Consider the following 17362-nt stretch of genomic DNA (forward strand, 5'->3'; position numbering starts at 1 on the left):
AAGTTTAAGATACGCTAATTTTATATATTGGTACAAGTATAAACATATAAATACAAATAGACAACTTTTTGTCTTTTTTATATAATATGCTCAGGATTAAATTAATACTGGCTTTTTGGTTGAAGCCTTAAATATATTTTAAAAAATGTATGCACATGTCAATAATCAAGAAAACATATCGTGCAAGAAAGATTAAAAAATAATTTTTTTAAAGAAAGAAGTTTATTGAATTCGACTAAAAAAAAGTAATCAAAGTTAAAATAACTCAATGCAATTTTTGACTTTATTTATCTCTTATGAAACTACAAAAAATAGTCAATATCAAGATTAAAACTGGATAGTTATAGACTTATAGCCATAAATCACTCTCAACATTTAGGTAATCTATATCTATATTTATTTTTCAAAAATAAATAAATTTGGAAAGCCTTGTTCATATTGTTATAGATCGTTAAAAATCTTATTAAGTGACTTGACCAGAATTGAATCTCAGATGTTGATACTAATAGGAATGAATAAAAATGTAATAAAATTTAGTATATAAAATAGTATTAATTATTTTAAAGAGTTTTTAAACTTAAGTTATATTATTTTAAGTTAGGCTGTTATATTCAAATTCAATATGCTTTTTAAGCACATTTAGAAGTAAAAATGCTCACCTTCTAAAATTTCATACATAAAAAAATTAAAAGTTATGTATTGTTACATAAAAATAAAAGAAAACGGAGGAAATTAGAAGTTTTACTGTATAGTATTTTTGTGATAATAAAGTAGGTATATTTTTTGATTATTTTTTAGAAATATTATATATTATACCTGAAACATTTTTAACAATATTTGTCTGAAAATATGGTATAAACAAATTAATGGGAGATCAAGTACAGAGTAGCCATACATAAATGCCACACCAGAAAAAAAAATTGGCCAGGTATCACCTCCCCTCCACAAAAAAAATATCTGGTGTTGCCACCGTAAAATACTCAAAATATATTATTAATATTTACTCACATATATCAACTAATAATAACTCTGGATAAGGTTTCATAAAAATTTAACTCAAATATATAAAATAATAAAATAAAAAATTGTATTTTTATAAATTTTAAAAATATAAATTTATGATATATTTGTTCAAAGATATTTGATAACAATATATTTTAGTGTAAAATCCATGCTAACATCACAAATTATATCCACTGGCAGATTGAAGTCTACTGTTGTGTTTGAGCATAAACATAAAACTCTTTTTGATTCCACCAACAGTTTTTTTTTTACCAAGTGCTATGAGACCCTGTTTAGCTTTTGCTCTCCAACAATAATATCGCCATAAAATGAAAATAGCTACTATAAACAATACAACTGCGAGTGTTGTTATAGGTAAGAAAAATCCAGTGAAAAATCCATCAAATGTTAATGTCTCATTTGAAACTTTTAAATTGGCTGCTTGAGACTGTAACCAAACATACTTATTTTCATCCTTGTAAGAAGGGTCAGTTTTCAATTTTTGTGGCTTGTAATCATCACTAAAAAATTAATAAATTCAATGAAAAATGTATTTTTTGGTACATACATTTTTAAAAACTAATAACCTGTTTCCTGAAATATTAAGAACAACTGTCTTAGCCAAATCAATTGTAACACATTTTGGGATGGGTAATTGTGAAATACCAGAATCACTTTTCTTTATCACTTTAGAGTATCTACAATCAGTTATGAATTAAAATTAATATTTATCATATATTAAGATATAGTAAATTAATATATTTGAAAAATATACAATTTTTGATATTTATTGAAATTAAAATAATTGTGTAATCTAACTTGTATAATTCATTGTGTTCAAGACGTTCAGTTAAATGATGTTTAGTATTGTTGTTATTAATTTTTACATTATCCTCAAGAAAAATGTGTGGTAGTTTATCAGTAGATATATATTCCATGATAGCGTCTAACATCCAATAACAATCTATAATAATAGCTATGAGAAAACAATTTATTTTTTAAAAAATAAATTCAGTTATTACCAATTTCAATATGATTATTGTCCAGACAATTTGAATCACCATAAAGAACAATATGTCCTGATGACTTATATAATCCTAAAATTGGTACATCAACTTCTTGTCCACTTTTATCACCTCCTAAAATTTCTTCACCTGTATTTAAATATTTGTTAAATTATTGTAAGATGCAGATTAGTAAGTTATTTGTGTCCTTATTAAAAATTTCAATTACCTTGATTTTTTAAAGTTTTAGCAACAACAATTCCGTCATTTGGAAAAGATGTTATATGAGTGCCTGAAGAATAATGTACTTTTCTATCACCCATTTCATATTCTCCATAATAAACATTAGAACCTAAAGATATACCATAAGGCTCCAACAAATCATTTAAAGCTGGTATATTTGAGCCACCAGTAACTGGCATCCACCATTGCTTGGTGTTTTCATCAAAAAATTTTATCTTAAAATAAAAATAAATAATATAATACAAATAATACAATTAAAAAAATAAAATAAAATAATAATATACTTTTTTCATCATAGAAACATTATACCAGTCTGCAAAAATAATAACTGATAAATTGTAATTTGCAATGTCAGCTTCAATTTTTACTATTTCCTCAGAGAAAAATTCTTCTTCGGGATCTATAACTAACAATGCTCCATAATTAGTAGCATTAAAACATGTATATGGTTCACCCAGTACTTCGACGTAATAACCAGAACTACGTAAATGTTGATATAAACCCTTAAAAATTAACAAATTTTAAATAAAATAATTATAACACTTATTAATAATATGTTATATTATATAAAGTAGTAACCTTAAAATTTGTATGTATATGATCTGCGTTCCAGTCTAATGGGTCATTTTTTACTTTTAAATTGTCTCTTGGAAAATATCCTGGAGGGTATCTTAAATTATGGTACTGATCCCACAGGATTCTTCTTATTCTTGGTGGAGAAGGTATAATAGCAGCACGCAATGGCAAATTAACTGTGTAATTGGTATTCGCTGATTCAATTGTTAGCTCAATGTGGCCAGCAACAGTTCCACTCCAATCTTTAGGTATAGTTGGCGATACAGATAGTGCAATAGCCATCCAACCTGACCATGGCCATAATGTCTGAGAATAACGTATAGTCACATCTAAGTAATGTCCATTGTCGTGGGAATATGGATACCAAACCGGAACATCAACTACTTTTCCAAACACTGCCAAACCATTGAGTACAGTGACATTGACAATTATTGGTATACCGGTATGATATAAAGGCTGAGTGCAGTAGGGCCACATATATTGACATTCAGTCAAATCTACATAACTATAAATATAAATATAAAAATTATGGATCATTTATAAACCAACATAATATGCTAAATTTAACTTCTTCAATAATAATAAAAAAAAAAATCCGTTTTATTTTATTTAGCTTGTCATATTGAAATAATCTTATTATTTAAGAATTATTTATACATTTTATTCTATTTTGATTTTTGATTTATTTTTATCTTAATTCTCATTACATTTTTATTTTATTTATTAAAGGTAGGTATTCAAAAAAAAATTTAACACATTTTCACTGTTATTGAAATATGTTTTATAATTGTTAACTGTGATTTATATTTTATATATTATTGTAAGTTGCATAATAAATAATATTTATTAAAAGGTACAGCAATACTCAATAATTTAAATGATTAGATTGATTATGGTTATGCAAATGTTTTGCCTATTTAAGTATATGATTTATTTAGAAAAATATAAGCCTTCCCTCTTTCAATTTTACTAAACCTCCATTTTTTTTAAATATTAACATTTTGTATTCTTACAGAGTAAATATGGTTTAATGGTTAGGTTAAATTACTTATTAGGTTACCCACTAATGTTTTATTTACTGAGAAAAAAATAAAAATATTTTAAACTTTCTCAAGTTGGTACTTAAAAACATAATTTTTAAAATTATAACAGTACTGGGAAACTGAGGAAGAAAAATATGTAATCAAATGGGATTTATAAAATATATTATTTAATATATAATATTATTATCTTACTTTGATCTTATCTCAGGACCAGATTTAGGGGAGGGCTGAGTGGGCTGCAGCCCAGGCCCCCCAATTTTATGATATTTAAATTAGGATACAGGAAAAATATTATGATGATATTACTTCTACTAGTTAAATTCCATTTCATTGTTTTTATAATTAATTATTATTAAATAAGTAGTTAATCGTTACTACTACTAAATATGATAATAAATGTTATTTAATAAGTAAAAAAATATATTTCCTTGTTTATGTATAAGGGGCCCCCATAATGCATTCCACCCAGGAGCAACCACCTAAATCCGCCTCTGGTTTATCTAATCGATTATTCATTTTTTGAACATCATAATTTATAATTACTTTCAAATATTATCTTGTATTTACCTTTACAATCTTTTTTTGTTTGTAACATAAAAAGATAAACTTAGAATAGATAAAAACAAATATAAATTTTTTATATTAAACTAAATTTTATTTATAAAATTGAGTAATAATCTATTTTATTTGAGATACCAATTATTTCAAAATAGTATTAATTATTTTGAACGCCTAAAATAAATTTTAAATTTCAAATATAAAGCAGAATATTCTCGAGGTCATCTATAAAAATTAAATTTTGGAGAAATAGTTTATTAGTTATAGTTATAATTTATAAGTAAAATTTATAGTAGAGTAATGGATGAAAATTGTATGGGATACTCTTAATTATTTCATTCTATGCAGCAAGATATTAAATACTTATAACTCATTTGATTTTTATACATTAAGTACTCTTAAAAATATGCCGTCTTAGAATAAAGAATTTAAAATGCACGTTGTCATTAAAAAAAATTAAAAAAATATATTTTCAAAAAAGTTAATCAATTTTTAAATATTGAGTTTCTTATGATACATATACCAAAGCTGTAATTAAGGTCAGGCGAGCAAGGGGCTTGCCTTAGGTGTTGTGGGGAGGGGGCATAAAAATATTAAATGATTAACTCAAGAAAAAATATTATTGACAATACAAGATTTTTCATCGATCTGTAGATGTTGGGAATTACATAACTGTGGCTAAAAATTGTATTTCTTGTTTTGCCTGACACCTAATTAGCATTAACTAATTTTCAGATATTTCAACTCTTATTAAGAAATATTAAAAACTGCGAGTGTGTCACCCTCACCACCAAAATAGGGCATTACTAGAATTCTGCCTCAGGATAAAAAATTGCTTGGTATATACTATACTCAGAATATTTAAAATAATACAGTTCATACTTGGATAATATAATTATTAATTAGGTTATAGATTATTTAAAATAATTTATATACAATAAGTATTTATTTATGTCAAAATAAATTATAAGAGGTTATAATACTAAGTTATAATATATATTTGGTACTTATTTAAACATGACACGTTTGATATTTATCAGAATGTGCCACTTTTGCAGTTTAGTATTATGATTAAGTTATCTTTCTTGGAAAAATATAATATCTCCATATACTTATTATTTTTCATCATGATTTCTCTTATATATAGTTATTATGAGAAATAGATATTTTGTTCATTACTGTAACTTGTAAGTTTTTCTTAGTTGGATAAATAAATTATATTTTTCATTTTTAAAATAAATAGTAATTATTAAACATGAATTCATCTACCTAGGGCTGAAACTGACTTGTGGTATGTAGCTAGACAATACTTTGTAAGCTTGCAAGAGGTCTAGCTTTCCATGTCCTTGTTCAAACATATTGACGCCTGGTAATCTTTGAGAACTGGCTAAAAGAGCTTGCTTCATACTTGCAGGATTGACTACTTTACCTTGGGCCAATATACCACTAAACATATCATAGTAATTTGTAATTATTTTCTTCTATTTCTGCACTTTTTTAAATGTTTTTTTTTTCTACCTAATTAATAATGTTACAGCCCCAGCTACAACAGGTGATGCAACACTAGTACCAGAAAGCGTTCGACAACCTCCACTCACACTTGATCCATGTACATCTGTGCCATAACTAACTATATCAGGTTTCAAACGACCATACCTAAAATAAAAATGATAATAGGAGAAAATGCTATGAACATTATATTATAAATATATACCCCTGAGGTAATTCCCAAGTAGTCATTCCTCGCGATGAAAATTTGGCAATATGATCATCAAAACTAATCCCACCCACTCCAATAACATCCATTTGATCAGCAGGATTATTTAAAGTACTTAAAAATTATAATATTTATGTTTAATAAAAAACTAGTAAAAATATATCCTATACATATTATTTATATCATATATAACGCCTCACCCATACAAAGGTCCATCATTACCAATGGCCGATATCATAATAACTCCATTAGCAGTTAGTTCCCAAACTTTGTCAACAAAAGGTTGATCCATAAAATCAGGACCACCAATACTCAAATTAAGAACGTGTACTTTTTTCATAATAGCATAATTAAATGCATCTAAAAACCATGATGTGTACGAAACCTATATAATGCTTTTGTTAGTATTTTTTTCTTCAACCATATTTATATTTTGAATTCTCACTTGGTTATTAGTGAATACTCTAAAAATATGTAAATCTGCATCAGGTGCAAACCCAAAACATTCACGGTGTGACGCTATAAGTCCTGCTACAAATGTCCCGTGACCAAGACCGTCATCCAAATCTCCATCCCCTGTCCAATCAGTTCTTTCAGCTACTCTTTTGAAATGTGGATGAGAGATACTCAAACCAGTGTCAAAAATTGCTACCTTCACACCTTTGCCTATATTTATATCGAGTATATTAAATAAACAACAAAATAATAAAAAGTTTTGTACTTTTCTCTACCTGTAATACCTAACCGCCACAAAACATCGGCTTTAAGAACTTTGGTTATTTGAGAAGGAACAGCACGAAGTAGGTGACGAGTTTTATATCGTTTGTTTAGTTTTTGCCATAATTTTATATCCTAAAAAAATAACAATAGTGAATCCAAACAAATGTCAACAAATTAAATTACACTATTAACATTAGAGTATACTTTACTTGGCCAAGGCTTCTTCTATGTAAAAGCACTTTATTTTCAGTTCCATTTAAGTGTTCATTTAAATATCTTTGTACTAATCGTTGTGGGGTTACTTTTTTAATTACTGGATGACCAGTCAGTGCATCTAAGGCTTTTAAGGAATAACATTCATCGACCTAAAAACATTGTAGATATTTACAAATTGGGATTTTAATATTAAATGTTTATATTAAAAAAATTTAAAAAAAAAATGTATAAATAATTTATTTTTATAAAGAGTTAATTATTTGCTGTTATTTACAAATAAAACATCAAAATCACTTGGATATTGGCTGGCAGCATTTTTTCTCTCTAATATGTTCCAATTGTTAATGCCTGAAGATTTCAAAGCAGCCGATATGTAATTGTACCTCGTTTCGTTTAAGTAATATCCATTGAAAGTCACAATATATTCTAGCAAAAATATATCAAATAGATAAGGTAAACAATAATATTACACTATTTAAGTACTAAACAATTTTTAACAAAAGAAATTCGATAAATGCTACTGCATACAGTGTAAAACATTACAAGGCTACCCATTATAGTATAGGTGGTCGGCACATATTATACAATTATAAACGTCAATGCGATAATTGTAAGTAAATAACAGTCGGTGTATTCTGTGACCGTAAAATATGTCCGATTCTCGGTCGGTTTCAAATATAACAACCAAGAATATCAAACATATCTCACGAATCGACAGATATATGTGTATATATACATAATAGGTGTATGGATAGGTAATAACATACTCTATCAACACCCGTGGACGGATGTGGACATTATGTATTTGCGGGTGTTTACGGTTATGGAAAACACGTTACCTTGATCGACGACGTGCGATTCAAACGTCGAGTGGCACACGGCGGACCGTAAGCCGACCGTGAGAAAAATCAATTGGACGGCGCGCAAAACTGACATAATGCATTTCGGGAGCGTCAGCGTCTCGGTGGTGGGCGAAGGAGGACTGGACTTGGCCGTACGACTTTTATTCCTATATTATTGTTATTATCATCGTCGTGTCGTATTATAATATTATTATCAATAAAACGCTGACGGTTGTGTTGTATGCGGGCGGAGGATTAATGGAAAACGAAAAACAGAGTAAAAAAAAAAAAAAAGAGAGAGAAGAGGGTGTTGTACGTGCGGCACACCGGTGTGACGGTGTGGACGGCGACGACGACTGAACTGAACGCCAAGAGGGTTTGTGGAAGACTGAACGAGGCGTAATGGAATTAAAAGCGAGTGCGCGCCGCGTACGAAGTGTAACGATGACCGAATACACACGGCAACGAACGCGTACAATCGCACGGAGCGCCGCAACGATCAATAACACTCGCGTTAGTCGAATACACCGTGCGCCGTGCCCGTGCGGTGTCGTCCACCCGCCACACCGTCGGCGGCGGTGTGCCGCGTAGTGGATGGATCGGGGGCGCGTGGTGGTGGACCCGGCCGCTGTGGGTGCGACTGTGGTGCCGTCGACCGATGATGATTATGCTGCTGCTGCTGTGGCGGTCGGTGGTGACGCCGTGTCGGTGGTGGCGACGCGACGGCGGCATCGTTGGTGTCGGGTGAAAGGGGTTCGGCGGCCGATTGGCGTCGGCCACCCCGGCGTCGGCGGAGGGAGACGGTTTTGGGGCGCCGAGAAGATAAGGACCGTCGGCGGATGCTGCGTGCCGTCGGGATTTCAGACTTTCAGTCGTCATGTTGGCGCCAGACTGGCCGGGTCCAGTGCGGATCAATCGCCAATGGCCGCAGTGTTGCCACCACCGCCGCCGCATCGTCGTTCCTTACTCTTCGTATAATTAATAAAGCTGTGGTACGCAATATTATTATAATATAATATGTCACACGATTATAAATTAATAATTATTTTTTTTAATCGTGAATTCATGCATGAAACAATTATAGTACCCAGTGGAGCACTCTTTTTTTTTATTCAAAAACAGGAATATGAATTTTTGAATGTTTACAAGCCCCGTTATAACAAACAAAATTGTATTCTCGCATTTACCCCCCCCCCCCCCCCAGGCCCCGGATTATAATAATAACTTATTTAAATACTGAAATAATTCAACACAATTTGAAAAAATATATTATTTTAGTGAATTAACACTTTTCCTCCTATGACTTTATATATTATATATTATTGGTACCTATTGCACAAAATATAAATACTCCATATCATTAAACTATTCCTCTAAAAAATCTAGTATTGAATTAGGTACCTTTTATATTATTTATTGATTGATAAAAACATATTATATTTTCAAGTAACTATATTATATACATCGAACTTAAAAACAAATTTCGTGACGTAGCTGTAAGTGCGAAGTACTTGACAATTTCGTAGCGTTCACATAACAATATAATACATTCAATTACCGATAAACATTTTCTTTTGTTTTCTTCTTATTTAATACAATATCGTCAATATCCTATCCAAAATATAAAGTTTACTCTATATTAATTTAACTATAATAATTTTAAAAATTTAATTGAGATCATAAAAGGTATTATTTTTATTTCTATTATTTTTTTTTTATTCAATGAAGTTAAGAAAGAGCTATGCGATTAAATTATTGCACTGCGGTGGTATCAGTTGATATTTTAATCCATATAATATTTAATAGAAATTATTCATAGTTTTTTACGAGTTTTGGAAAATATATTATCCTATATTATCTTGAATCGTAAAAAATGTATGGCTTGTAAAACTATGCATATACATATATATGCTATGCATATATATACTTCATAAACATTTTAATATAAGGTAATGTGTAAATAATTAAATTAAACAATCCAATATATTATATTATTATCAGGTACAATATATTTATGAGCAATATGAGCATTGGCTGGAAATGCATTTTAAAATAAAAAATAAAAATAAAAAAAAAACACACATTGTAAAATCAAAATGTTAATAAATATAAAATTATATTGTAGTAGCAGTAAGAATTTGCAACCTTTACTGATTTGTATGCTCTATATAAATTAATAAAGATTAATTTATTATTAATTAATGAATAATTATTTAGAGTCTTAGAGGTTATATGTAGGGATATGTGCGGTAAAAGTATACCGAATAAATTAACTTGGGTGTATAATATTATTAAAAAGAAATGTAGATGGAAACAAGGTCACCCCCAAGTAAATACATTTTAAGAAGTGAAAAAAATTAATCATCATGATAAAAAATTCAAAAATAATTAAACAATTATAAAAATGTAAATAAATATATACAAAATTAAAAACTTTAATACAAATAACAATAAAAAAAAAATGAACAATGATCCAGGGGCACCCACGTCACAAAGATAAATGAATTTCAAAAATCAAAAAAGATTATGTGGAAATGGAAAATACATATACGGTAGTCATACAGTGAAAACTCATCCCTCAACGGAAGCTCTAAATATCAAACACCTCCAAATAGCGGACATTTCTTTTTTGGAATGGGCTCAATTTTCCTACTTATCTATAAGAAAACCTCTAAATAATAATGGTACATAACGAATACTGTTATGGCATTATAACTTCATTTTTATCGTAAATTTAGAATTATTTATCTAGATAAAATACTATATGTGTAAGCTATATGATTTTTTTTTATAAATGTTAGTTTTTACTTTAAAATCATTTTTTTTTTTACTTTTTCATACATTTTTAAACAAGAAATATGTCCATACATACATAAATAATTTTAAATAGTTAAACAAATAATACAAATATATTACGTTTATCACTATATTATAATGAATAAATATATTACATACATAGTTATTAATTTATGTATATGAATTTGTATTCTCCTTCTGAATACTAAACAAAATTTAAGCGATTGAGAGTTTCCAGTATTTAGAGATTTCAAATATTTCAATGTATTAGTTATCTAACTATAAGCCAAAACAATAATTGAATATAATTACCTACGAAATATAAAACAAAATATGATTAGAGGTAAATTTTGGGTTGAATTGTAATACGTAAACTGTACATGTATTATGCATATACGTATGCATATAAATTAAAGAACTTGAATACGAGATAAAAAAAAAATGAAGAGGTCTAGGGGCGCGAAAAACGATTTGGAATGGTGACTGTACGTTTTAGCCGTATTATTATTACCTCCTAATAGCATATTGATTAAATATATTAAATCAATGCTAATATAGCATATTATATATTTGAATCGCTACTATAGAAAATTAATTTTACTATATATAGTATTATAACGTGGTATTGTGTATTACGGAAAGTTGATCTTTATTTTTTATCAAAAATATCACATTAGTTTTATTATTGATTATTATAATAGTAACTAAGTACCTATTTAATATTTATTTCATATACTATTATTCTTATTGAAATATTAAGTTTCAAGTCAATACTCAATAATAATTTATAGTAAATCGGAGCGTTAATAAATGAAGGTTCTCGGTTTAAATATAGGAAATAACTTAAAATTAATTTAAATATTTGAAAATGTCAACATTTGTAGTAAAAATAAAAAATATTTTTAATATGTACATGACAGTTTCAAGTCCCTATGGGCCATGATCCATGAATATTATTTTTTAACTATATTACTATAACAGAATAACTTTATTTAAAATAGTACCTATTAGCACGTTTAAATAATTAATTTCATCAACATTTGAACTTCAAATGCAAACACGGAAAATTGTGCTTCTATTAGTGTACATCTGATATAGAGCCAGTGTTTTGTAATTTTTTTACTGTTCAAATATATTTGGTGTGGTCCAAGTTTCCAAGTGACCTATATACTACCATGAAAAATATCATAGGTGGAGCCAGCCTTCATGTTCAGGAAATGCAAATATTTCTGGAAATCTTAACTTCCCTCTACATAAAAATCAAAAGTATTAGTATAATATAAACTGATTCACTTTTCGTTCAGAATATAAAATCGTCATTTGTAAAAAAACTTTGATTTTGTTTAGAGGGTGCCACCACATAGCCTGAACCCTCAGGAAAAATTGATAACATAATTATTATTACCTACCTATAAGAAACAAATAATAATAAAATATTTGATAATACTTTTATACCAAAATTTGTAAATGAATAGCAAAATTATCAATTTTATTGTTTGTACAACTATACAAACTCCTAAGTCCTAATTGTTATATTATATTGATAAAAATAAATCACAAAAATGAATATTTAATATTAAAATATAAAAAGAAAAATATTATATGAGCAATTAGAATATAATTGAGAATTATTAGTTTTTAAATTTAATTTTGTCACCCACATACTACAGGTGTATATTTATAAGTAGTTATTAATATAACTATATCAAATGTATTGATTGTGGCCTGAATGCCAAATGATCTGCAAATATTTTGACACTATTAATTAAAAAGCTAAAATGATGTTCTTGAAGTTAATACCGTGGTACCGTTGATCGGTGTGAATATATTAAAGTGGTATAAAATGACAAAAGATACTGTGATTCGTATTTTATTTTGAACGTTTCATACAATCATACAGTATTGTTTTGTAAAACATTTCTCTAATTTGTTGAAGCAAAAAAATATTTTTATGGTTCGTTCGAAATATTATTTCCATTGATCGATAGAAAAATATAAATACAATACAAATAGAATGCACAGATATTATATTTAATTAAATACAATAATAAAAATACCATTAGGCATATTTATTTTATTTGTGTTGCTACTTGGCATGTTTTTATATTAGTTGATATCGTAATTTTTCGATATGTTGTAAATTTGTAATATAAAAGTTTACCGTAGGTACGGGAATGCTAATTTAACAGTGCACGCACATTTTAATCAAACTAAAAACAATATAGATATTTATAGTTATAACTTATAAATAGTGAAAATATAAAATGAAAAATTGTTGATAGTAAATAATCATTTTTAACAGAGTAGAAATAATTTTGATTAAATTTTAAAGCCTCCGCTTACTAGCGTACCGTTTAAAGAATTAGTTATAGGGGACGCCTTTTAAGCCCACTATAACTCATGCAGGGTGTGAATAGATGATGATATTTTAAAATATTGTATAGGTACCATTTTATTAGACTAACATTTTTTGTTATAGTTATCATATCAGATGAGTACCTAGTAAATAATAATGTATAATATGGACATAATATTATAACAATTTTGAAATTCATACGAATAATATACTTTTGAATTAAAACAAATTAACCATACTGCAATTGCTATATTTTTCGGTAAAATATCCATCTTGTAAAAATGTTATCTTACTATGTGTATAAAATAGTTATGCATAATGCATACGTTTTTTTGATATTTTTAGGTTGCTGTAAAAACAACTTTGATACAATTCTTGAATATCTATAAAAAAAATACCTAACCTAACCGATTATAGTATAGAAAATACTATAAATGTACTGCAAACTGTTTTAAAATAATTTTCGTTTAGATATTAAAAAAAAAAATAATACAACATGGCATAGGAAATATTTAATATTATAATAATTATTTAAATATATTGTATTTGTATAACAATGGAAATTTATGATTTATAACACAACATATCATATTCAATTAAATTAGTATTAACATTTTTAATAATTTTTAATTTAAAAATTAATCTAACCTAATTAAAAAAATTAATTTTAATACCACAAATATATTCTAAATTAAGTATCTAGAATACAGCATTAAATACTTTTAGGAGATACTATAGGTATTATAAAATTATTCCGAATACTATAATCAGAATATATTATTCAAGTTTGGTTACATATAACTAATGAGGAACCTTGCATTAAATTGTTATTTGTTAAGCTTATTTCTCACAAACATAAATCATACAGGGTGATTCTTTTATCATAAAACACTTATTATTTTAAAAAGTATTCATGTTTTTGAAAATATTTTTTTACATAGTTTCAAGTTGACAAAAAATTATATTTTTAAATATTTTTTATCCTTATATTTTTCTAAGTTTTTTACTTTTTTGAATATCAACATAGTATTAATTTCATATTCCAAAGCAGAATAATTTTCTGAGTATTTTAATACATAAAAATCGAATTTGGGGCAAGTAGTTTATGACTTTATGAGGTACGGGGTTACCCCGCAAGATGTTTGTCCACTACTCCACTTGTCTAAACTTTAAATACGTATAACTCATAAACTACTCGTCCTAAATTCGATTTTTATGTACCAAAATATTCAGAAAATTATTCTGCTTTGGAATATGAAATTAAAACTATGTTGTCATTCAAAAAAGTAAAAACTTAAAAAAATATAAGGATAAACATTTTTTAAAAGTATAATTTTTTTTAAAAAACATTGTTTTTTTAACAAATTGAAACTATATAAAAAAATATTTTCAAAAACATGAATAATTTTTGAAATAATGAGTGTTTTATGATAAAAGAATTACCCTGCATTAAAAAAAAAATTAAAAATTAAAGGAAGTAGACAATTTTAAACGTGTATAAATATTAAATTACATATAGCACAAATAGCTCAGTACATTTTAAAAATTACCTATGTCTAAAAATGCTAATATAATAAAAAGTTAGTGAAAAATTCAAGTCTACTAATAAACAACATTCAAAGTGTGAAATTCGTATATGTTCTTAGCAAAATCTTGTTGTTAAACATCTTGTGGTCATGGTAAGTATGCTTGCATTACTTAATTATATATATATTATTGTTTATTATTAATAGCATCAAATAATTTCATATTTTCACTTATATAAAATAGTGAAAATTACAAACAAAAAAATGGTAGGCAAGTGGGTATCGCTCTGGCGCTCTGCTGTATTGTAGAGACGGAGAGTAGGTCACTATAATGAGTATAATGGATGTGTTAAATTTGATTGTAATGACAGGTATCATTGTGTACGAAAAACAATTCTGAACAGAGATGATTTGTCGGTCTAGGATAATGAGTAGGATATATTATATTATTATTTATATTGGCCATATTTAAATTAAATATATCGTTAATTTACGCGATTTTGTAAAAAATTAAATTTCATACGCAAGAATTTTTTTTTAGTTATTTGAAGAAAAAGTTATGGAAAACTTTGTATTGGGTTTTTAACCTTAGGTATAAATCACAAAAATGTTATGAATTTTCAACTTCAAAATACACATGTTCGCGATTTTGACATATTTCGTAAACATTTGAACTTGAAATGCTTATAAACAAAAATTGTGACTAAGGATTTTAGATTTTTTTCTCACTACAATAAGTAAAACCTTGTGTTAAATTTTAAAGATTTTTTGGTGTGCAAAATTTTTTTTATAGGTATTTCAAAAAAAAAAACAGAAAAATTGAAAATTTCAACTGTCTATAAATAGCTTAACAAGTCAAAATATTTTTAAAATTTTATCGTCATTTTTAGATAACGCTAATATAAACATTTGGTGGTAAGTATTTACAATGATAAGACAACAAAATAAAGAAATCGTTTTTGTCAAAAACTGGTTTTGCGTAAAAATTCTCGTTTTCCGTTAATATTTTAGGGGTTTTCCTGACCCTTTGAAAACTACTGAACATTTTTTACTTTTGACCCCCCCCCCCAAATTATCAACTAAATTCATTTTCCTTTTCAAAGAGGGGCTGAAGTCAAAAATCAAAGCAGTATTACTACTTCAAAACGTGATGACAGACACAAAAAAAAAAAAAATAAAAAAAAAGTAAAAAACAATTTTACATCATTGTAAAATCAATACATTCATCACTCCGTTCAGAATCTAAAATATTGAACACACATGTTTTTATCTTAACTATTAATTATACAGTTATTCTCTTTATCGATAGAAAATCAATAAAGTAATAAGCTAAAGGTGGGATATTGCAGCCTTACCTCCTGTATACGCACCTCTGATAATACTTACCAAGTATTAAGTATTAACTGTTAATATTAAAACGGGATGCATTTTAAATTTAGAGTAGCTTTGGCTACGCATGGTAACAATTACAGTGCTGGAAAATTTTGGATACTTTATTTTAAAGATTTTGTACATGATACTAAAGGACGTAAAAAAAAAAACATTTATTAATAATAAATACAAAATATAAATATATAGTTTTATAACATATAATAACAATTTATTACATTACTATATAACATGATGAGATTTCAAATGTGAAAATGTAATACAACTAATACAAGATTCATGATAATTAATAAATTATGTTCCAACAGCAGTATAACAATTTAAAATATTGAATGAAAGAGTTGTATGCTTTTTATAAATGTTAGAAGTTATAACTTTCAAAAGATTTGTTATAATCAAGAAAATTTTAAATTTAATTGTAGTTGAAAAACATTTCGAATTCAAATAGAAGATTTGAAAATGTAATCAAAAATTGCGTATATATTTTTTAGTACCCGCCGTTCACGGGCTACTAGAATTTCTCGTTTTATACCAAAGCTCAAACACGTGTGCTTTTTTTCTGTTGTGAAGTTCAGCGAATTTTCATAATAGTGTACACTACTACTACTATACTACTACTACGTGGCATATATGGTACGTAAACGTACTATATTGACAGATTCTACGTACTCCATAAATGACACGTCTCACGATCGACCATTTATATATTATTATACCTATCCTCTTCCCCGATAAAAGTCTTTTAAGTTATAAGTGTCATTATAGTTTTTCACACAGTTATGACAAAAAATGTAAATTGTATAACGACTAAATACATTATTATTAGGTATATTAATCAAAATAACGCAGCAACTTTAAAATTAAAATTGAACAATAGATGGTTTTAATTTTATTTCACACTATAATTTCAAAACATATTGTTATTTCTATTAAAAGTTATTAAAGAATTTCAGATAATTTCAATGTGAATGAAAATCAAATTTCAAACTTATACACTATACGTATATCTCTTTATAGAGATAATTATTATATTTTAAAAGTGTTTAAAGTATAGAACATTTAAATGGAGGGGTACAACTACAAAGTGGTAGGTCGCAAAATGATGATGCACTACACGTCTATATTTATTAAAATAATTTCATAAATTTTAGAAATATTTAAAAACATAATAAGTGTGTGTAAAAATATACATTAAAATTTAAAAGTATTTAAATATGACTTGGTAGACATTCGGTATATCTCCATCAACTATCATCACTTTATCAATATTAGTATTTTTAGTAATAAAAACTTATATGTGGGTTATGAAAATTTTAGTTTTTAACATTTAAAATGTATTTGAGGAAACATAATATTATTGTATAATGTCTCTCA

The 17362-nt window shown here is 27.0% G+C and overlaps 1 protein-coding gene across 2 annotated transcripts; it reads right to left on the reverse strand.

Annotated features, from left to right (window-relative positions):
* Positions 1-1065: 1065 nt before the first annotated feature.
* LOC132921054 (membrane-bound transcription factor site-1 protease) lies at positions 1066-8331 on the reverse strand. Of its 2 annotated transcripts, none has more exons than XM_060983875.1 (16): positions 7919-8331; positions 7374-7505; positions 7073-7228; positions 6875-6995; positions 6589-6809; positions 6344-6528; positions 6141-6257; positions 5945-6082; positions 5696-5872; positions 2829-3330; positions 2534-2752; positions 2236-2464; positions 2025-2156; positions 1822-1966; positions 1590-1700; positions 1066-1523 (listed from the first exon to the last, which is right to left on the reverse strand). In XM_060983875.1, exons 2-16 carry the CDS (start codon positions 7392-7394, stop codon positions 1181-1183), a joined length of 2817 nt encoding a protein of 938 aa, XP_060839858.1. In that variant the 5' UTR covers positions 7395-7505; positions 7919-8331; the 3' UTR covers positions 1066-1180. The 2 variants fall into 2 exon arrangements, with proteins under 2 accessions (XP_060839858.1, XP_060839857.1); XM_060983874.1 differs by having other exon boundaries at positions 7354-7505.
* Between the last annotated feature and the right edge of the window lie 9031 nt (positions 8332-17362).

The sequence above is a fragment of the Rhopalosiphum padi genome, chromosome 2 (assembly GCF_020882245.1).
Source record: "Rhopalosiphum padi isolate XX-2018 chromosome 2, ASM2088224v1, whole genome shotgun sequence".
NCBI lineage: Eukaryota > Metazoa > Arthropoda > Insecta > Hemiptera > Aphididae > Rhopalosiphum > Rhopalosiphum padi.

Excerpts from the sequence above, each read along its gene's own strand:
- LOC132921054 (XM_060983874.1), bottom strand. The coding sequence starts at position 8,015 with ATGTCAGTTTTGCGCGCCGTCCAATTGATTTTTCTCACGGTCGGCTTA. Across the intron at positions 6,996-7,072 it reads ATAGAAGAAGCCTTGGCCAA|GATATAAAATTATGGCAAAA; the intron begins GTAAAGTATACT and ends TTATTTTTTTAG. Across the intron at positions 2,465-2,533 it reads ATGTTTCTATGATGAAAAAA|ATAAAATTTTTTGATGAAAA; the intron begins GTATATTATTAT and ends TTTTATTTTAAG.